Source organism: Leptosomus discolor, chromosome 13 (assembly GCF_034619465.1).
Source record: "Leptosomus discolor isolate bLepDis1 chromosome 13, bLepDis1.hap2, whole genome shotgun sequence".
In the NCBI taxonomy this organism is placed as follows: domain Eukaryota; kingdom Metazoa; phylum Chordata; class Aves; order Leptosomiformes; family Leptosomidae; genus Leptosomus; species Leptosomus discolor.
This window is the reverse complement of record NC_141403.1, coordinates 20,083,771-20,107,043: the sequence shown is the minus strand read 5'-3', so window position 1 is coordinate 20,107,043 and position 23,273 is coordinate 20,083,771. Positions and strand designations below refer to the sequence as shown.

Sequence of the window (23,273 nt, the reverse complement as noted above, 5' to 3'; positions counted from 1 at the left end):
AAGAGCCTTTCCCTTGGACATGGATGTGGTCCCTGACCTGGGCAGTGCTCCCCGCTCAGCCCTCTGCCCTCCTGCAGCATCCCCTCTGGAAGCAGCGTGACCCTGCGTGCGCAGCGGATGATCTCAGCAGGCTGTGGGAAGTCCATCAAAGCGATCTTTAACACAGTGTGACCGATTTAAAGGCTTTTTTTTTTTTTTTTTCCTTTTGCATTAGCCGCACAAGGAATAAAGCACATCTGATGCGAGCTGTGCCAATGGTTTGTCTTGTGCTGGAGCACGGGGGCTTCACCGGGACAGACTGCCAGAGGAACATAATCTCTGCCCTCACTCTTCCTGCCCAGGGCTGATGGAGCTGTTTTTCCAGTGACTTTCCAGCTAGGCTATTAAAATAAACTTCTCTCTGAAAGCGTCTGCCTTGAAGCAGCCACCCTGCCTCTGTATTTGCCTTCTTTCTCTAAATGTCTGTGCTTTATGGAGCTCTCCTCTCCCAGGCTTTCCCCTGTGCAGCTCAAATTACCCCCCTATGCAATCTCGGAGGGCGCTAGTATCTCACTTTAGTCACACAAAACTGCTATTTTAAGGACTTAGAGGTGTCCTGCCCCTGTGATAGTTACCTGAATGCCACCCATCAGCTTTATCACAACCTGAAGTCAACTGGATGTTGTGCTTGCGCGTATGTTGTCATTAAGTCACTAAGCAAGAGGTTTGGGTTTTGTCCATTTTTATTTTGTTTTCTTTGTGTTTTAATCGTCATTATTTGCAGCCAAATTCTAAAGTCCATGGTTAGGGCCTCTACGGTCAAATTTCCTTTAACTCTTGCTAGAGGGGGAAAAATTGAGTCATGACTTTATGATCTGAACATAAGCAAATAAACTGTTGCGGCAAACTCGCAGGGGGGGGCTAGAAAAATATGATGATTCAAGGCAACAACATCCTCAACCTGAGATCATCATTTTCACAAAGGCAGGGGGTAACAGCTGTCTCTTCATCAGAGGATTATATCTTCCCACTGTTACTGCCCTGACCCTAAATAAAACCTCTAAAGCCAGTGCAGCAGCATGGCCAGGGAACGCAGCAATGGCAGGAGTAAACCCCTCCCTTCTGATTTGGGAAGGTTTCAGTGGAAAGGGTTGTCTTTCTGGAGCCTTAACTAAGTTATTTTTCCCATTAGGTCCAGAACTTGGAGATTCAAATAATTGCCCTCCTACCACAGATCCCCTTCTAAAATCATAGGTGAGGGGTCCCTGTCCTGCTGAAGATGTCATTGAAAGGCATATGCAAACAGTGTTTAATTCCAAGATTTTCCTGTATTTTGGTTAAAAACCTGCTGGATTCTGAAGCTTAGGTTGTGCTAGATTTAAAAACACTTGTCCATCCAAGAGCACAACGTGAATGAACACGAGCACTAAATTCTGCTGACCATTCACTTGCAAATTTTTCCGTCGCATGTGATTCCAGGACAAATACTGATTGAATAACCTCCGTGTGTGTGAAGTGTGGCCTGACACCCAGGGCGACCTTTCTCTTCCGTGTCTAATCACCAGAGATAGCTGTAAGCTTCCTTTTGTGTCAAAACTCTTGTTTCGTAACCCAGCTCCCCTGCTCTTTGGAACCTGAGTTTCTCTGTTTGTTCAGCCAGTTGAGGTCTGCTGGGATATTTCTCTGTTTGATTTGCTTGTTAGCTTTGTCGCTGGCTGAAATGGTCCCGGGCTGGATTGTTCAGGGCTTTTTTTTTTTTTTTTCTGGAAGAGTTGGTGGAAGGTTTTGTTCTCCACAAGTCAGCCAGCATCACTGCACGAGAGGTTTGCCTCGCTGCCCGCTGCTCGTCTGCCTGGGCGGGCGGCACGGTGTGCGTGCCCACGCGTGGGCACCGAGCATCTGCCGGGTCTCCGATGGGGTTTATTCGATGGCCGCCCTTTTTTATTTATAAAAGCACCAGCTACTATTTTTAGGCGCTGATTTTTTGGGATGCAAGGCGATGACAGCTTTTCTTACAGAGGCGCTGAGCCCTCGGGGCAGATGGAGAGGAGAGGGGTTCGGGGCTGGTGTTGACCTGGGGTGGCTCAGCCGAAGCTGGGGAAATGGAGGATGCAGCAGAGTGAAGGGATTTGGATGAGACACTCTTTCTTAGGGATGCTCTTTGTTACAGGGAAAGAAGAAAAATAATATAATTGACCATATAATTGCTTTTCACAGATGCAGAGTGCAGCATATAAGGCTCCTGTAGAGCCCACAGCCTCCCACAGGAAAACTGGGGGAGTGCTGGGCCCCCGCGCACACTCGCTGTACCCAGCCGCCCTCCGTGTCCTGCGCTAGGACATACGTGTGCTAGCAGCTATGGTGGTGGGAGCTGGCGCCTGGGTGTATTTGTCTGTCGTTCGTGCCCTCACCAAAACTGCTGGTGTTCCAGGCCTCCAAATCCCAGCAAGGACGTGTGCATTCGGGGCGCACACATTGCTCCCTTCTAGCCTGAGAAACAGTATTATTTCTTCTCACATTAACTAAAAATATTTATATTGGTTTCTCCTGAGATTATGATTCCTACTTCTATATATAACTTCTATATATAAATATATATATATATGAAAATAAACACAGAAACACACACTATAGATATCTATCTCAATAAATAAATAAATAAATATGTATCCCTGCCCTCCCCTTTCCTTCTCTTCTCACAGACTGAGCAGTCCCGGTGAGAGGACAGTAACTTTCCATCACAAATGCTTTTCCTGTGACTGTTTTTTATTTTCTAAGCCTGCCACATGAAAACAGACAATATTTTAATTTTGGTAGTCTATAAATAAACAGAAATTTGACTTCCAGAATATGTTACTAGAGCAAATCAAGTTGTTCTAGGACTACTACCTTTTTAAAAAATACTGTTATGATTTAGATGCAGTTAACCCCTACTTTAATGATGAATTCTCTGTTACACAGTGGTTAATTATAGCAGCTTTAGTTGGTGTTTGCTCCATTAGGCGTTCATACCTTAAACCCATAGGCTCACATCTTTTTGGTGCATTCTCTTAAAGACATGATTAAAACCAAACCTTAGTCTTCATATATCCAAGCCTGTGTCTGAAGCACGTGCTGAACAGAGGGGATGAAGAGCTGTAGGAAGCCCTCTTCCTCCCCTGCCTGGCCTAACCCGGCCAGTAAAGGCTGGTGCGCAGACTTCAGCTGCCAGCAGAGCTTCCCTGGGGACTGCATCCTCCTCCCTCTCGACATAATGGTAGAAGATCACTTTCCCTGAGGATTTTTCATGGAGACAGTCTATGCTTTTAACAAGACCTCAGCTGGCAGAAAGCAGCAGTGCCCCAAGCGTAGCATTGGCAGTGTAGTCTGCAGGGAGAAAAGCACCTCTCTTCTCTACTGCTGAACCCCATTGTGCCTCCTGAGATCATTTTGGGACCTCCAGGTGGGTCACAAGTCAACGTGGACAACATCAACTTCTGCTGGCCTGCTCCTTGGCTTCAAGTTGCTGCTGGGTGTACAGCTCATTCCCTCTGCTTGACGAAGATGGGACCTAAAGCAAGACCTAGGAGGGACTTAACATCACCTGAGACTTGGATTTTGCCTGCCGTGAGCAAGCTTTGCTAAGGCAGCCCCACAGCACAGAGGCAATCTCATCGCAGTCTGAAAGGAAAATACGGAAATATTTCCTTTAATGCCCAGCACAGGGATACCATTGCTGACTTGGAGCTTTAGCCGCCCCGAGCTGGCACCCTTTGGCAGGGTGGCAAGACGCTCCCAACCCTCGGTGTTGGGGCATGTGAGACAGCGCTGTCGCACAGAAGTGTTTTGCTCATTAGTACTTCCACTGGGAGAGCTGCTTATTTCACGTGGGAACGAGCCTCCCCCCTCCATGGAGGGTGTGAGTAAGCTGCACGTCCAGGCGATGGTCCAGACATAACCTCTGATGCAGGAAATCTCCCAACTGCGGGAAGCTGGGGTGCTGTGCCATGGGAAGAATGGCTCTCTATACTTTACCTGTGCCTTTTTCTGTACTCTTTCTTTAAGTCACAGCCGTGGCTTAGTGGACTTCTGCTCCTGCCAGATGTGCTGCTCCTCTCATGGTGACCTTTTAGATATATAGACCAAGCCTTGAAGCTGCCTTTCAGTTTTAAACTTTCAGTAAGGGGGAAAGGGGAGCTTCATCAGGATCTGACCCTTGGAGAGGAGATCGGTCCATATACCATGCCTGAATGCTTGGGGTGCTGATGTGAGACAGATCATGCCAGACCATTTTGCATTTGGGTGACTGTATTGATCGCTCACTTTGAGCGGCACGTACCACTGTTCATTTCCCTTGTACATGCTTTGGAAATCCCTGCTCCAGAAATGTCTACCTGCTGAGTGAGCAGGCTGAATATTAGGTGGAGGCTAGAGAAACCTTTGCTCCTTTTCTTAAGGCATGCACAGTGTCTTGCGCCAGGTGCCCACCAAAGCCACTCTGTCACTCCCCTCCTCAGCTGGACAGGGGAGAGAAAATACAATGAAAGGCTTGTGGCTTGAGATAAGGACAGGGAGATCACTCAGCAATTACCATCACAGGTAAAACAGACTTAACTTGGGGAAGTTAACTTAATTTATTGCCAACCAAAATCAGAGTAGGGTAATGAGAAATTAAACCAAATCTAAAACCACCTTCCCCCCACCCATCCCTTCTTCCTGGGCTCAACTTCACTCCTGATTTCTCTCCCTCCTTCCCTGCCAGCAGCACAGGGGGACAGGGAATGGGCGTTGGGGTCAGTTCATCACACGTTGTCTCTGCTGCTCCTTCCTCCTCAGGGGGGAGGACTCCTCACACTCTTCCCCTGCTCCAGCGTGGGGTCCCTCCCACGGCAGACAGTCCCCCATGAACTTCTCCAACATGAGTCCTTCTCATGAGCCGCAGCTCTTCACAAACTGCTCCATCATGGGTCCCTTCCCCGGGGTGCAGTCCTTCAGGAACAGACTGCTCCAGCGTGGATCCCCGCGGGGTCACAAGTCCTGCCAGCAAACCTGCTCCAGCCTGGGCTCCTCTCTCCACGGGGCCACAGGTCCTGCCAGGAGCCTGCTCCAGCACGGGCTTCCCATGGGGTCACAGCCTCCTTCAGGCACATCCACCCCCTCCAGTGTGGGGTCCTCCTTGGGCTGCAGGTGGATATCTGCTGTACCGTTAACTTCCATGGGCTGCAGGGGCACAGCCTGCCTCACCGTGGTCTTCATCACAGGCTGCAGGGGAATCTCTGCTCCAGCGCCTGGAGCATCTCCTCCCCCTCCTTCTTCACTGACCTGGCTGTCTGCAGGGTTGGTTCTCTCACATATCCTCACCCCTCTCTTCAGCTGCAGTTGCCCAGGTTTTTCTCCCCCTTCTTAAATCTGTTGTCGCAGAGGCACTACCACAGTCACTGATGGGCTCGGCCTTGGGCAGCGGCGGGTCCGTCTGGTAGCTGGCTGAAAATGTCAGCGGGGGCTGAAGAGTGGTCTCTGCTGAGGCACCACCGTGTGGAGATGTGCTGCGCGCTCCTGCTGGTGCAGCTCTCTGAGGCTGAGGATGTCCCTGCTTTGTGGCAGCAAAGGCCACACCTGCTGGTGGCTGGTGGGTGTCAGTACGGTGATGCAGGCAGGGACGGACGCCTGTCTCCATCCCACAGGCTGGACTCTGGCTGAGTGAGCTTTCTGCCTATCGAAGCATCTGCAGGAGCACAGCTCGGACAGAAGCAAACAGGAGGTGACAGCGCACAGAAAAAGAGGAGGCTCGATGACGTTGGCTTGCAAACATCACCCAGTAAACCCAAGCTTGTCCCCAAGGACACCTCCAAAAGCAGCTCTCTGGAACTGACATGTTTATTGCCTTTTTTTGTTTGTTTGGTTTTTGTGCCATCACCTCTTTCATGGTAAGCGCGTGGAATCAGGAAGGATTTTTTTTTCCTTACCTTTCAACCTAGGGCTGCAGCCGAAGCCTTCAGCACAGAAGCGTGTCACAGCCCCGGCTGTGGGTGCATCTCACGTGGCAGGACTGCCTCAGATCAACACGTGGCGTCAAAAAAGTTACGTAAAAAAGCTACTTTGCAGGGGAAAGTGAGAGTGTGGACCAGCTATTCACACTCAGCAATGCTTGCAAAGTGAAACCGTCTCGCTTGGGACCAAAAGGCAGACAAATGAATAAGGCTGACCTGCTTCCACTGTGCCTTTTGTTTTCCTGGTGGGAGATCACAAGGCATCACCTGAGAAGTTTGCCGTCTCTGCTCAGCCAGGCAGTGGATCAGTTGTTCCAAGTTGTCACAGCCAGCCCAGCCAGTCATCCCGGCGTGTGCTGAGGTGACGTTTCCGCTTGATACCCCGTCTCAGGAATTTTAAAGGGTTTGAAACCTTTCTACTGCTCTGCTTTCGCGAGGTTTTTCCTGGGCTTGTTTATGGTTTTGATGCTCAGAGCAAACAGATGCTCGTTTAGAAAAAGCTCAGAATTCCCAGACTCATAGGAAATACTCTCTGCTTTATTTTGCACTGTTTAGTACCCAAAGCTAAGCACACAAACTGTCCCCATGAATAACCTGAGCCATTCGCCCATTCAGGGCACTTCTTGCTCACGCCGAGAGCGCTCTCGCAGCCTAAGCAGGAGGAAACCATCTGTGCATGAGCTGGAGAAACTTAGGTAAATATTGCTGCTTGGGGGCTGTTATTTAGAAGGTGCTGGGCTAAATGAGTTATTAGTGTGCTCAGGGCTGGTGCTAAGAGGGTGCTTCGCAGGGTGGCTTTTATCACTGACACCTCCTTATGGGGTCTCACTTACTGGAAAATTCCTCGTAACTGGATAGCAGAGGGACCTGCAGCCCCAGGTCATGTAATTGATGATCTTGTGCTTGAAGCTGTGTAATCCCTTCCAGCGAGAGAGAGAGAACGGATCCCGCAGGCACGGCCATCCTGGAAGGATGGCCCTGCACTAGTGAAAGCTGGTGGGAGAAGCTGCAGACTCTGCACTCAAAGTTTCTCTCTCTTTAATTTCTTTCTCTTGTTTTTGCATAGAGGCTGAGTTAGAGGTGTCCGTGCAGCAGTCAGAAACTACTTCCCCCTGTACAAATCCCTGAGCAGAGACTGAGTGGACCCCATGTGTCTGTCAGCCTTCTCTGTTTAAGGGAAATCCTTCATTTAGAAACCCCAATAGTCTAAACCTCATTTAACATCAGACTTTAGGTCACTTATTCATCCCAACGGCTTTCAGCAGAGCAGAGGCCTGGACATGGGAATTCTCTTCGATGATTGTGAAGCTTTACTTGTCGGGGGTTGCTGGATCCAGCAGCCCAACTGGTGAGGAAAGCCCGTAGCCAGCCTGAGCACGCATTCCCAACCGGCACACACGAGCCCCCGAGGGCCCCGGCCCCGCTCCAGTTGCGGGCGCACAGACCCCCTTGCACGTACACGCGCGCACAGGGGACCCCTCCGGGAACCAGCCGTGGGCAGGCAGTCCGCCTGCCGCCTGCCCCTGGGTGCTCGCATCTCCCTTTGCACAGCCACCCACGCACACCCGTGGGCAGACAGGTCTGGTAGGGAGCCCGGACTGCACAGTCGCCCACTGGTTGGCCTGGACCCCCTGGCCCTGCCAGTAGCCCACACCTCCAGCTGTCTCACAGGCAGGGACACACATGCATCTGGCCTGGGCTTATCTTACTCCATACCTGGCTCCCAAGCCACCTACCCAGCAACAGCAGGAACCCCCCTACCCAGAGAAATAGCTAGAAACAGAGTTTAATGAGCAGACAGGACAGACGGCAGCGAAGGCACGCAGGGCATGGCCAGACAAGCGTACTGACCAGCCGCTGTTGACACGCGCTGGCCTGTTTTATCCCGTAATTTTCCCGCACTCGTTATTCCCCAAACCACCATGACCCCTCCCTTTTGCCGCTTTTGGTTCCTTCCCACAACATCCTGGAAGTCTGTGCAATCCAAGATACTGTTTCCCTGCACCCCACGATGTCCCACCCCCCTTCAGCCTGTGAGGCGCCCGGGAGAGCCTCCCCTGGTGTGTCACCCTGACGGATGTCACCCCTGGTCCATGGGGCTGAGGGTGCCCTGGGACAGCCCCGCAAGGGGACAGGGAGGGATTCATGTCCCCAGTGAGGTTATTAGGGTCTCCCCACTTGCTGTCATGCCGCCACGTTCCTCTTGTGCAGGGGGGGGGGGGGCGGGGGGGAGCCTTTTGTCACATAAAAACACTAGGTCTGACACACGGAAAATTTTTTGCCCTCCCAGGTTATTTTGAAAGCTTCGCTTAAATAAAAGCAGAAGTTCATACAATCATTTGATTATAGGGCTGGAGCTTTAGCGATGCATGAACTGTGGGCTTGGTGGTGAGATCATGACCCTCAAAAGCATCACAAGAGTGAAAATGTGAAAGTGGAATGGTCTGGAAACACAGCCAAACGCACACACGTGAGTAGCAAAAGAGAAGAATGCTCAGAAGGGCTGTCGGTAGGCCAGGAAAATCCTGGAATTTCATGTATTGAATATTCATCAAACCTCCTTGATATAAAGTTACATGCAGGCCACTTCTGAGCAATAAACGAGTCTCTATTATACCAAAGCCTTAAAAATTTGAACGGGCAGTTCAGAAATCCTCCCTGGAAAATTCTCCCCTTCGGCATCAGCCATGGCCAAAGAACATCAGGTCTTTTAAGCTGTAGCTTTTTTTTACCTTTCAAAAGAATGAGAGATATGCAGAGCAGCAGCTATTCTGCTTGAGGTCTGCGGGGACAGCAGCCACAGACATAATCATATTATTTTATTTTTCTATGCTCTGTTCCTGATATTCTTCCACTTGCATGATTTATTGTTGCTTAGTATATAGCATAAACACATAAAAAAGATGCAGTTCCCCCTGCCTCAGTGGTAAAAAATACAGAAAAAAGAGGCAACTAAGATTTACCATACAGTAAGCCAATTTGAAGTATTTGATTCAACCGCCACTGGTTGTACAATGGCTCAAGGAAAGCCACCAGAGTAGGTTAATCCAGATTGGTGAGTTTTGAAAGTGGCTGTAGAATAGTCCAGGATCTGACAAAAGGGTCTTGGCCATCCTTATGTCAACAGGCTTCTCAAACTCTTGGGGAAACAGAATCTTTTCACACAAAATTCCCCCCACATGGGTTGCCCTCTGCCAGTGCCCCAACCTACAGCCAAGCTTTTTGCGATGGGATGTGAACGACAGCACCTTGCTTTCTAACTGCTGGAGTCCATCACATTTCAGAGCATCTTGAGTCTCTTGCCCTTTGAAACAAGATCCCCTTTTGAAAATATTTCAAGTTAGTCTGAACCAAAAGCCTGACTCCAGAATTGTGAGAGAGATGGGAAATTGCTGAGGAAAATATTTTACCACGGGGAATGCAGATGATGGCCCTTGGCAGGGAAGCATCAGTTTTGGTCCTAAAAAGGTACATACATCTAGGACATGGAAGAGTTGAGCAGATTAAAGCAGGGTGCTACCTCCAGGTAACTAATTAGAGCGGCAGAAAGAAAAAGTGTTTGGTTTTGGGAGACTCCTGTGAATCTCGTAACTCTGTTGAAGGCTGTTCCCTCTAGGAGAATGGTTCAGTGCTTACTACAGCTTGTGGGTGTCTTTGCCTGGTGTAAAAAAGAGCTACCACGGGTTATGGGGACACGGGTGAGGGCCTCTAGAGTAGGTCATGTCGAGTTTACATACCCATTTGGAATAATCATTTGTAGTCTCTTGGTAATAAATGCCTTAATTCTTACTGTTCATATTCTGATATCCTTCCCAGTGCAGTTCTAGGATAAACAGATGCTGCAGAGGTTTTCTTCTGAGAAAGCCCATGAGATCCATTTTTATATATACTGAATTGGAAATAGTTTTCATCACAAAGGGAAAATACATTTTTCAAAAAGCTGTTTCAGTGCTAGTTCACGTTTGCTTTAAGGAACATAAATGCCTTTATAAATGAACCCCTTTCTGGGAGGAGATCATACGTGCAGTAGCTTTAAACAGCTGGCACAGCCTGGAGACCACCAGTCTCCACAGCACACACCTGCCTTTTTTAAAAAGTGCTGACCACATTTAATGACTCAGGAAATCCTGGTTTCCGTAACGCTACGTTAGGACTGTTTGGCCATCTAACGTCTTGACAGAATCTTCACAAAAGCCTGCTTTGCTTATTCTCAGCATGGGGAAGAGCTGTAACAAAGTCTTGATGAGTGCGGCTGTGGAGTGGCTTACCAGTGAGCACCACTAAGCCAAGACGCCCCCGGCTCCAGGCTCTCCCTTAACTAAGGCAGAAGATGGAGCAGATGAGACATACAAGCAATTCTCTTCTCAGGAAGGCGTAATACCTTTCAAGAGTCACTAAGAAAATACTCTGTGGTAATTGTAAGAGGTTAAGGAATAAAAAGGGCTTTTTGACACCACCCCCACACCTTAAACTGTTAACTCTTTCAGTACGGGCTTGAGAAGAACGGAGTCGTATTTCCAATTCTTTCACACACTTATCTATTATAGACCAAGGGAGAAGTTGAGGGAAGTATGGCTAAAACCACGTTCTTTGTAACTTTTTGTATTTCCTTTTTCCTTGCTTAAGTGTCAAATTATTAGGACTAAACTTCAGAAGTCCCATTGGTTTGTCTGAATGATTTGCCAAGCATTTAACAACGTATTAGCAATTAATAGAGTGAATTTGGCAGGCGGGCAAACAGAGGAGTACTCAGCTGATACTCAGCACGCTAAACACTGTAGAAAAGTGTATAAAGAGCACAGCGATTTCAGAGAGGCTTGTCATGAGTTTGAGTTTCTTGCCTTCTTCTATTAATTTGACAGTAATGATATAAACTGAATTGCATTAGGACAGAGTGAAATACGTCAAAAAGCCTAATATTTCACAACCAATTCTTTTAAATGTAATTTTGTGGAAAACTTTGGCTTTTTGTTCCAAGTGGACTGCTACTACAATTTAAGATACTGTATGTTTCCATGGAATAAAATATGAAATCAGCTTTTCTGATTTGCAACTATTAGTGTCTTGGTTCTAATTATAATTATATTCATCCTTACACTTGTGTGATAGAGTACCTGTATTTTTTGCAAACTGGCTTAAGTAAAAGAGAATTTGAATTAAAATAATTGCTTCTTCTAGGACACCTATTCAACATTAAAAGGATATCAACTCATTATCTGATACACATTATCCAAGACAATGTTAGCATTTTTTGTTTCATTTTATGCTTCTTTTCAATTGCAGTTTAAATTCCCAAGCTCTCTGAAATGGTGAGTCATTAGGAATGTAATTTCAAAGACTGTATTTAATCTCTTTATCTTTTCCCACAACTGATTTACCCAAGGGCATGAGTAAAGCACATGTAACAGCTTCCCAAAGGCCCCCAAATTGTTATTTCTTTCTTATCTAGCCTTATTTTATTCTCACTTTATTTAAAACTGTTCTAAAAAGACTCATTGAGTTGGTAATTTTGACTGTAAGGGAATTGGGTGGCTTTTATCACCACATGGATTTGAGCTGATGACGGGGGTCTGAATTTTGTCTCCTCTGCTTCTTCTTTCACATGCATCTGATCCACAGCACAGACTCCTCTATTTCTACTGCCTTTGGAGTATGGGCATGTAAAGGTCTTTTCTATCACTATGGAGCTTTCTTAAAGCCTTCTCCACATGCAACTGTTGGCTAAGTATACAGGACATCAGGTAAGCTATTAAGTAAGTGAAAATGAATTCATTCAAAACAGTTATTAAAGTTGTGAGTATCAAACATAAAACATCAAAGACCTAACTGATCTCTACTCCGAAGTTTAAAGTCCTAGGTAAGAACATCAAGGATGTTCTATGAAACTACTCAGAAATAAGAAGGAAAAGAAGAAAAGAGAGATCTTCTGTATTTCCAAATTGTGGTTAAAATTATATTTATTCTGGGACAGCAGTTGAAATGTGTTGATATGTGCCATCACCACACGGAAGTGGCATCTTCAGAGAAGAAATGGGTGGGATGGAGGTAGACATCGGGCCCTTCCTACCATTATTTCTGGGGATATTTTCCTCACTTGTCTGACCATCTCACGTGTGTCACCAGATCGTATTTAAAACTTCGCTTGTGCATTGGCTACTTCCAAGTGCAGCCACTCACCCGTGTGGAAAGCGCGTACCAAATGTCACTGTTCTGATCTGGGAACATATTCTAGTTTGAGGATGCTTTCCCAATAAATACACACTTGTAGCTTAAATCAGCTTCCCCGTCTGTAATGAAAAACTTTTCTCCATGCTGACCTTAAGCTCCAACTAATTTTCGTAACAAGACGCTAAAAAGGAGCCTTGGCTGTAAATGACGCTCTGATTAGCCTTCTTCATGGCTGCAGCTGGAACGCAGGCAAAAACCACCCAAGGGCAAGCAGTCTCCAAAGTTCCTGGCAGGGTTACTTCCCGCCATTGCCAAGGGTGGGAGATAAACTACGTGGTCCTTGACTGGAGGCTCCCAGTGCCTCTCTTCACAATGAACGTGACACAGCTGCTCCTCCCAGCCACCTGGGAGTCCGTGTGGCTCTGCTGTGGTGATGCTTGCGCCTCGACCACTGTGCCCAGGATGCCAAATGTCTCGTCACACGTGTATCCTAAAAGTATTCTAAAGAGGAGAAGCAGATTTAAAAAGAGTGGGAGACAGAAGGCAATGGTAACCCAGGAAAAATCTCATATTCGTTTGACCATCAAGGGGAGAAGAGATTTATCTGTATTCACAGCACTCGTCATTTCAAACTTGATGGTCAGCATGCACTGTGTATTTTTATAGCACATCCTTGTTCTAAGACACAGCAACCCAACCTGTGCTGACCCACCACTTTGTAATCTGTAAAATAATTCACAAAAGACAACGCTGTTCATACGATCTACAGCACGTAGTTTTTCCATGTGCTGACATAGAGGAACACAAATTGCCCTCCAAGACTACATGCAAAGCGCAGGCTAAAGAAGGAAGAGGAATTCTGAGGAAAATGCTTTACATTTCAGTTTTTATCCAATGAAACTGTCCTACACGGGCACGAAGCAAGCTTGGCCCACCTTCCATTACGTCAAACTTTGGGCTTATTTCTGCCCTGTCTCGCTCCCTCCCTTGGTAGTCAGTTGTTCACACTTGAACACAGAGAACGTTCCTGGAAATTTTATACTCACTTTGTGCAGGAACAAAGCAAAGATTGAATCTGCTCAGACTGAGCAGTCTTTCTGCACTAAGACAGGCAAGAGAAAGGTATCCTCAGCTTGTTCTTCCAAGTTCTCCACTGCTGATCTATTTGAATACAGCAAAGCCCTGTCTTTGAGGATCAAGGCTGACAAGGCCAGGCTGATTTTAATGTTGACGATTTCTAAAAATAATTAAAAAAAGAGTCCACTGATACCCCAGGATGTATCAACAACTAGCACCTCACCACTCTCTTCCCATCCCTCCTCTTCTTCCTCTGCCCTACCCCCACCTACAATTTTGTTCTCTGGTATTGGGTTTTTTTTGACAGGAGTTTCCATTAATCAGCAGACAGACATTGTTTTCCTCCTGCTTCATTAGGGACAAGCCATTCATCCTTTCTGTGTGAGAAAGGCAAAGTTCAAAAGCGCAACTAATTAAAAGCAACTAATGACCAAGCTGGCGTCACAGGCAGTGCAGGAAACAGCTTGGCTGTGGACGTTTTAACCACAATCTGTCTGACTTCTGTGCTCCAAGCAGCCCAAGAAATGGTTTATAATCGACGGTTTGTTTCCCAGGCTGAGATCTGTTTGATCTGGACAGAGAGCACCCTGGATGTGCTGAAGCCATCAACTTGCCAGCTTTATGGTTTTGGGAACGACACTAGGCCACCGCCTTGAAGGCTGTACAATCGTTCGGCCCATGCCAGCCTCTGAACAGCACAAACTTGAATCTACGCTAAGAATCAGTAGGAATACAGGGCGATGCTCTGTGCTCCAGTAGTCCAGAAGAAGCTCTGCTGTAGCCCTGAGCGCTACCTTGGAGCTGAGCCAAGAAAGCTGACTTCAACCCATCCCAACGGGGGTTGTTCTTGGTGATGTCAAACGGATGAGGTTTGAGATATCGCTGTCTCTTTGGGGGTTGTTAACATGCAAACGTCAAGTCTTTAAGTTCTCCCAGTCAGTTATGGCCAATGTAGCATCATTATACCTCTACATTGCTGTTAAAAGATGCACAAATCTTAGCATGGACCACGCCACGTTTTCTCGTATTTCATAAAATGAGAAGAGGCAGCATGTGGACACAGATGAGTCCTAAAGCACTGTCACAGACAAGGAGATGGCTATGGCTGTCCTGGCAGGAGAGCCAGATGGTGGAGGTATGACCCAACAGGCACTGCTGTTCAGAGACTCCCATTTGGATCCTCACAGCTGAATACACGTGAAGAAATGTCCCCCTCTCTCTCAGCTCTCTCATTGGCTTTTGTCTAAGAAAGTATACGAATACTTGGCTCATAAACATTGGTTTTAGTCAATATCCCAACCTCCTCCGAAGACATGAACCTACTTCAGGTTATGTTTTTCATCCGAAATTCCCTTTCTTCTTCACTGTTCCAGATATAGAAAAACCCCAGCTCATCAAAGACCTCAGCCCACTGCCCTGACAGCACAGCTGACCGCAATTGCAACGTGCTGCCATGCCATAAAGAGGGCAAAGATGGCTAATTCTGAATGTAACAATATTTAAAGTTATTTTTTTAGCAGACTCTCCTTACGGGGTTTGACTGGCTCCCTTTTTCCCTTCCATTTCCTCTGGGCAAAAGAATACACATTGTTGCAAGAGTTTGCCCAAATATGGGTAAGCCATAACTAGAAATTGCAATTAGAAATTACTGTAAACAGAAATCTTTAACTGAATTTCTAAACCTTACAAATTTCAGTCTTCTCTTTTGGTACACAAAAGTTGCTCAGACTCCTGGTATTTCTTTGGGAATTTCTCTTGCTGGAAATGAAATCAGGGTCTGTTTCTAGATTTTTAAAACTCATCTTTTACTTGTCAAGATGGAAATCTGGTTCTCAATAGTGAAGTGTTTTTTCTGGTATTTGAACAGCTAGGCAAGAGATCTAAAATTTTAAAGGCAACTGATGTCTTAAAAAATTGGCCAACTAAAGAGGAAAGGGTAGTTCTTACATTGTTTTAAGCGTAAAAGCAGTTCCTTACTGTCCTCTAGTGGAGCAGTAATATCCCCACGCACACCAACCGCTCCTTTCTGCTTGTAACTAAACCTGCTGCCCCTTAGCGAGCAACCCAGTTACTGCTTCCACACGTCATGACTTCATTGGCAGCTATCACACCCCTTCTTCTGTGTCTCCTTTTCAGATTGAGTCTTACCTTCTGCTTTGTGAATTCTCCCCTTCTTTTCTACGTTCCAGTTCTACTTGCACAGTGAATAATTTGACCAACTTTCTCCTTTGCCCTCCACCCTTTCTCAAAACACGAACAGGCTGAATGAAAAGGCTGCTAGCAGAACTGCACCGTCATTTCCTCCTGCTGGGGTGATTTATGTACCTTTAAACAGGCACGGTCCAGGACTGAACTTTTCCTTTTACACCATGACAGGTTGGTTCTACTACGAGCTGTCAGACGAGTCATGCTTTGACACCTTCAAAGAGCCTAGAAGACCATCAGAATGACTTGCCTTTAAAAAGTGTCGACTTTTCACATCGTATTTATCCATAGGTCTGAAGTCTTGTTCATTGTAGTCTTATCAATTAGCCCACTGTTTCAAATACTCCATAAAACTCATCAGGCTGCAGCTCCACTGATCTCCTTGGAGTCATTTTAAAGTCCGATGGCAGAATTGTTGCTCTGCACTCCTTGACCACCAAAGCTGCTCTAGGTGCCAAGTTCCACGCTGCAGTCGGGGTTAGCAGCTGCTTCTCTCACTTTCGAATCCACAGGGGCAGGCTCCAGTCCTGGCAGCTTGCGGACACTCAGTTCATTGACCTTTCCTGGCATTTCGGTTTACAGCCGCTCCACCCACCCACCCTGCAAAGAAAGGTTCTTAGGCGCTTCCACAATGAACATCGGTGCAAACATCTCAACTTTTCTCCTCACCTTACCTTTAAATGTTCCCATTATTGTTTGATCATTTTCTCTGCCAACTTACTGTGAAGTTTGCTCTTTCTGATAGGTCTTCAAAATAGGATTTATAATGAATTCATTAAGAAACTTTTTCACACAGACTAAGTCATAGCAAATTTTACACTTGATACATTACAATGCGCCTCCACTTTTCTTTTTGTGGACATAACCTCTACTTTGTAAAGCCTCTCCCTAGTTCAAAGCAGCCTCCTACCTCACTGCCTTTGTCAAAAGTTTTTTTTTGATGGATAAATGCTCAGAACATGTAACAGTTGTCTTAAAACAATTTTCAAGATACCTGCAAGAATTCCACCTTTTTGGCAGCACTTGTTAATTTTCTTCAAAGTTTTCTGATTTTCAGGAAACTAGACTTACCTTGGCATGGAACCTTTGACTACCTGCTCCAAGAAATGAACTTTTACAGTGTGTAAACATTTATTGTCAGCATGTGTTAGTATATATGGGAATGACTAAAGATATTCATTATTATTTGGCTTTATGCCTTTGCTGTTCCTTAGGATATACCCCTGTGAAATGCTAAAGCAAATCAATCAACTAAGCAGGTAGGATGGGGACGGGGCCTAACAGACCGCCTTCTGTTTCCCTGCAAGGCCTGTGATTTCAACCTAAGAGAATTGTGTGTTAGGGTTACAGTTAAATTAATAAAAAAGTTTTCCTTTTACACATATGCCATAACGTCTCCAGCAGCAGAACCCACCACCGCTCCTGTATAACTACATCTGGAATTAAATGGCCCTACCCACCAGGTTTTAAAATATCTCTGGAGAATCCTTCATAATCTAGTGGACAGAAATGGTCACCGCCTAGGAGAACTCCATGCATAGCTGTCCAAATTTAGAAATAACGATGCTTATCTCTTTATCAATAAATGAGACATAGACATACAATCAGATCCAAATTAAGAAAAAAAAATATAATGGATATTCTAATTTAAACACTGAGGAAAACGTGGTGCTATACATCTGACACCAAAATTTAAGAAAGACACTTAGACTACATGTTTTTCATACCTCCAAACTATTATCAGGAGATATGTTTCATATTTAATGCAGCTTTATTACAAGTAGATATAACCATTATTGACAGAAGAGAAAGGCTATATAAAAAAAATCCAGTGCAAAATAAAAACACCCTACAAAAATCTGCATTTCTGTTCCCATTGACAGGCGTTTAGACCTTGCAAGAACAACTGATTTCAGTGACTTCAAAGCAGTTACTCACTGACACAAAGTTTAGACAGGATTTGCTGGAATTTTAGCTGGTGACTTCAAAGAAAAAAAAGTGTCAGACTCATTGTCCGGCAGGTGCAAAAATTAATACAAAATGTATTAACACAATATGAAACAAACATACATTAAATAGTTTTGTTTCCTGGTACATCAGATTTTCAAATGAATTTTATAAAATTTACAAATTTAATGAAAAGATTTATCTGTCATTGTGGAAAACACAGTTCTTTATTTCAAGTTTATATTAACTATAAATATCTAAGGACAGGAACGATACTCTTCAAGTTGGCGCACCTTACTTCCCCATCCTTTATGTCTTCTGCTCTTTGCCTTTTGGAGAAAACATGATGGCATAAGGCTGCCGTCTTTTTGGACGCTGACAGGGAGCAAGATCCTCTTTGATATATCCTTAAAAGAATAAGAGCAAATCTGAGGTAAGAAATACAATATAAAAATATGCATAACTTCAGTTTTATTTTTTGTCTGTCCTCAAAAAAAAAAACCCCTTGTGAACTTTTTTCCCTTTTCTGGCAACTTGACAAAAAGTTAGAGATCATAGAACCATAGAATAGTTTGGGTTGAAAGAGACCTTTAAAGGTCATTTCCTTACGGATACCAGGGACAAACTGATGCCAAAAAAAAAAAAAAAAAAAAAAAAGAGAGAGAGAACCATTTTCCTGAAGCCCAACCAAGCCCAAGGAAGCTTAACAGCCTGCAAATTCTGTGACTAGCTTAACCCTTAGCAATGGAAATATGGAAATACAGCTTCAAATTTAAGTGAACTTGACTCAGTGTATCTTGATTAAGCAGTATGATTTGCACTACGGAAGTTATGCAAGTCCCTAAAAACCAAGGCTCCCTGTTCTGGAAGATTGAGGATGTTACTGCAACATCATCACACAAGAACACATTACACATTCCCATCTCCGGCTACATGTTCCTATGCCTGACCTGAAGCTGTTACGAGCACAGATAAAAATAAGGGAAGATTAATGGTTCCCAGCTAGTAACATATGCACAAATAAAGATGGAAGTAACTCAAACAGAGTTGATATAGGGCTCCTTACCTCAGTTTCACCACTTCTGAAGAAATGTACACTAAACTCACTGTGTTTTAAGAGAATTAGTAAAAATACCAAGCTCTAGGATTTAGAAGGCTTATTTAAGAAAGAACAATCATCTGTGTGAAGAGGAGTTAAAAATCCCCAAAAAACCAACAGCTTTTGAGTGTCACTAACAAGCAGGGCATACGTATTAAAAACTACTTACTTTATCACACCCTACCTTCAACATTTCCATTATCATGGGGTATTATGGAGCTCTAAGGATACAGACAGAGGACATCAGCAGTGCTGCCTGTCTCTCCACAGTAAGTACAATCTCGCAGCCTTTGCCTCTGAAAATGTTGACCCAATTCTTGCATTGTTTCAAACACATGTAAGGTTTTAATTAAGTTCTAAGAAAATCCCAATTATTACTGCCTTCACCTAGGCTCTAAGAAAGCTTCCTTATATTCCCTTAGTAGTACAGGAGCTGCTAAAAAAAAAAAAAGTCAATATTTATTCAAAATAATGACTGCTAATAGGTAAACAGACCTCAACAAGACTGGGTGAGAAAGGCTGCTTTAAGAACTAGAGATAATGTCATGTAACCATTTCAGGGAAAAAGGAAAAAAAAAAATAATCTGCTTTAAAAGAGCTTTGTAAGTCTTTTTTTGCACAAACCTCTTTCCACACAAGTTTGGGTGGAAGGAAATCCAACCTCCCAGAAATTTTCAGGAGTATTTGGAGGAATGTAGCGAAACCTGTGTCTTGAGCAGGAAGCTAGTTTCTTTTCCCTCTCTTCTTCTGGAATGTCTGCATAATACTGAATGTTAGGGGGGGAAAAAAAAAATCCAAGTTAAATTCATACATTTAGAGCAACTGGTTTACACAATGACATTGTCAATCACTGTTAATTAACACAGTTATCTAAAAATAATGGTGAGGATAGGCAAGATCAGAGATTTGTTATCCAAACGACAAACACCGAACCATTACTGAATTTACAGATTAAAGTATAACCTTATAGTGGCAAATTTATTAGCTTTGTATCTTTTTAAACACACCACAGGTACAAGGTTTAGGCACGTGGACTACTACTTATGTCAACAGTTTTACCGACTGATTTTACAAAGCAAAGTAGCACAGGAGTTGAAACAGATGGGGATTTTTGAGTAAACTAAGTTTCAGCTCGTGTTTACACATAAAATTGAAAAGTGAAAAAATGCATTACAAAATCCATGCTGCAGAGTTCTTTCCCATGTCTAAATTTACAGCAGTAACAGCAAAGTTAAGTCAAAATGCTTCCTACTTTAGTACCCTTGAATTAGGAGTAAAAAAAGATAGTTTAATTAGCTGACTGACACTGGGACTCCGGAAACTATCTGCCAGCTGGGCATTCTCTAGAGTATATAGTAAACTGGCTAGCTACTCTTTCATCCCTGTCAGCTGTACTGGGGGCTGCAACGAGAAAAGTATATACCCTCTCCAAACTTTTTTGCTGGGTGTTCCCATGAGAAGCATCGTGGATATTTTTTTTTCCATGCAGTTTTCTACTGGTTTAGTTTGCTATTTTTAGAAGATGCTCACTAGAACCGCAATCTGGCACTTACATATCAGAGAGTGCCAAAATATTTTTCAAAGCAAATGTACTGCTCAAGTGGCAAGCCAACAGTCAGTCTGGATTGCACAAGAAACCTGACCCCCACAAAAGTGGTAAAATGATTCTACTGAAACGAGAGTGCTACAATTCAAAAATGCAAACTGAAGTTTAAAACCTCATTCGATCAGCTGGAAAGTGATCTAGACAGGGGAAATCGGGAAAGGAACAGAATACCTCTGGGAATAGAGGTTACTTCCTGCCCCATCTACTGGTAGGATTTCAGAAAACCTACTTGGAATCGTAAAGTACACTAATAAATTCCTTTTTTTCCTACTAAATGGCAGAGAAAGTATAAAATAGGTATAAAAATTCTCCTCCAAAAAATCAGGAGGTATAAATATTGATCATTGTATAGAAAAGAGTAATCACAGCTCTGAAAATAAAGTGACAAAACTTTGCATGAACTAGGAGAAGCAGACTTGTTTCCTTTTGTGATTCTGTAGCCTGTGGGAACTGCAACTCTGCCTGAAACTGAGGGACATTTTCTCTCCCCCCAAATCAATACAGACTTCTTGCCGTTCCCCAGAGCGTGACACCAGAACATATTGTGCTCTCCAAGCCCTTATTAGTACAGGTATCTAATGGGAGGTCTCCTGGTCAAGAACAGAGATTCAGGTTGTTAGCAGGCTGTACACAGAACTCCAGACTACTGATCTGGCTACTACGAAGTCCTGGTGTTCAGGACAGAACAAACTGCCAGTTCCACAGATAATATTCAGGGACGGTTATGAGCCCCTAGTAAAATGTTTTTCAAAACGTACTGTGTATAAGGCCAGGATACTCCCACACTCTTGACAGCAGAAACCCTTTCGGTCACCGATTTTGGAGACACTTAGTTTGAAAATGTTTCCCACTGTCACAGACATCGTTCCCTTAAACAGGAAAAAGCCTACGCCAAGACCAGAACTAAGTGGGCAGCAGTAGCTTGGGGACTGAGTCAGATCGACTAGTGTCACTTATGCAGGCAGATTTCAGACAACCAGCTGGAAAAACGCCTGTATCACTCAGTTAAAGATCTAGAGATTAAGGACAGAAGAGGAACGGGTAATTATCACCTAGTACACATCGATTTTCAGTGATAAAAGTTAAGAAATGACATGGTGTTAAGTCAACAAAATAAATTGCAAGAATTCTACAGTATCTGTGTAAACCAAATAGATTAATAGCTGAGTCTTATTTAGGGATAATTGGCAGTGCACCTTATGTTTGTCCTTCAAGTAGCCTGGAATTTTAGAAATTGGCCTACTAAAAGCTTGCAGTCTGCTGGAATTTTTTTTTTTTAAATTAAAATGTTTACGATTGGTGAGGAATATTTATGGATCAAACAATGAAAAGTACAGCACAGTTTTTCAGGAACAGAAAATAAAAAGACAAATAATCAAGCTAAGTATGTATTCTTCAGAAGAAAGTAGAAAGTAACATTTTTTTTTTGGCTTGTTTACAGATCTATCAGGGTTGACAAAGAATGAGAAAGTTACATGTATATCTGCTAAACAGCAAAAAGAACTCTCAGCTCTTTTCTAGACTGATCTCACTATCCACAGCATTTTCAGCCCACACAAACCATTCCAGCTAGGTTTTTCCATGTGTGAAAAGACAGGCAAAATCTCATCCTGCAGTGTCCTCACTGTGAAAGAATTGTTTACAGAAATCTACAATTTAGTCTCACAAAGAGACAAAACCCTTAAAACCTTCCTCATTAGTTTAGCACAGTTACTTACAATTTCTGTACTCTAAATGTATCTATGAAAACATCTGACTGATTCTCCTGTTTATCTAAAGCGTAGCTAGACTTAATAACCACACTAACAAACGTTATTTTTACAAGATACCACTAACTCCTGCATACAATCTTTCTCTGATTGCACTGCAAGTCATTAAAAAACAAACCAAGACCTGTGAAGTGCATAAGATGCTTCCAAAAGGTTTTAAGATAAGGACTTATAAAGCACACTGATATCAGTCTGCTATGGCATGTGCAGAAGTCGAATCTCGCATCCCCTCAGGATGACAGGTAACTCTCCCCACTCATACTGTTTGCAGCACATGGCCAGAAAAAATTTACTGATTTCTACCCACTCCCTAAATATTTCTGTAGACTTTGGAGACTTTTCAAACCTGTATGACTAATAAGTAAGCCAAGACTTTTTAAAGCATCACAAATGCTTTGTCTAATACTCCCTTCTTCCATTGGCATTCCATTCAAAGCTAGGTTTATTACGGTGCAATGACACAGCCAAGCATTCCACACATTTCAAAATACTCATCTTGAATGGCGTAGACTTAAAAAAAAACCCAAACCAACAACAAACCCAAACTTTTCTGAAGTCTAATGCAGAAACTTAATATTGTAAAATTGGAGCTGTAAATGTTTCCAAACACCATAGTTACCACTCTAACTTGCCAGAAAATAACAAGAACTGGACTTGCTGAGGAGAAGATCTGTAGCTTACAGAGAGAGGAAATTAAAACACTTAACACATGGCTCTTGGGCCAAGAAATAGACTGAAGGTTTGGGGTTTTTGTTTGGTTTGGGTTTTTCCCAACATCTTGTTTTCTTTCAAACTCTTTAAATCAAATACATTTTTGAAAATGGTATTCATAGTTAACTGTAAAACTTAATTATTTGTATTTTATGAGCTCTACCAAAGCTATTTTTCAGGAATGTGTTTTTGTTAAAAATATACTCTAATAAATTTCTTCAGCTCAGTAAATGTGAGTTGAATATAAGGTGAATAGCAGGAGAATCTGTGAAAAATGTTGGTTCTATATAGGTGTGGAAACTAAGTGAAAATATTCCAAAGACTCCATCATTATTCAGTCATTAACCCACAAATCTGGCGAGTCATAACGTATTGGACCAATGTCTAATTAACTCCAGCCTGAAAGTCTATTAATGGCCAAATGAAATATATCCTTATTACACAAGTAATTACTTCAATATTTTACCTCTATACCAAGTATCTGAAAGCAGCTTAGGAATCTGACAGGAAGAAAAATAATGCGTAACGTCAAACCTAAAATTTCCTACTTTTTAACCTGCTCATGTAAACATTTTTGCATGCGTTTTCACATAGATACACATTTGCACCTATGCTGGTGCAATTACCTGAAAATGCAGACACCCCAGAAAACAAACAAAAAACCAAACCTCAAATCAAAATTTATCTATATATACATACATACGTACAACAGGACATAGAACTTACTTATTCCAGGACCTGTA

General features: G+C 43.7%; 1 protein-coding gene across 1 annotated transcript in view; it reads right to left on the bottom strand.

Annotated features, from left to right (window-relative positions):
- Nucleotides 1-17,628: 17,628 nt before the first annotated feature.
- RBBP8 (RB binding protein 8, endonuclease) overlaps nt 17,629-23,273 on the bottom strand; it is a 33,831-nt gene continuing 28,186 nt past the window's right edge. Inside the window, exons 17-18 of the mRNA XM_086472503.1 lie at nt 19,069-19,210; nt 17,629-17,752 (exon numbers count right to left, since the gene is read on the bottom strand). Coding sequence (XP_086328629.1) covers nt 17,655-17,752; nt 19,069-19,210 — 240 coding nt within the window. The 3' untranslated portion in view covers nt 17,629-17,654. The remainder of the gene's footprint in view (nt 17,753-19,068; nt 19,211-23,273) is intronic.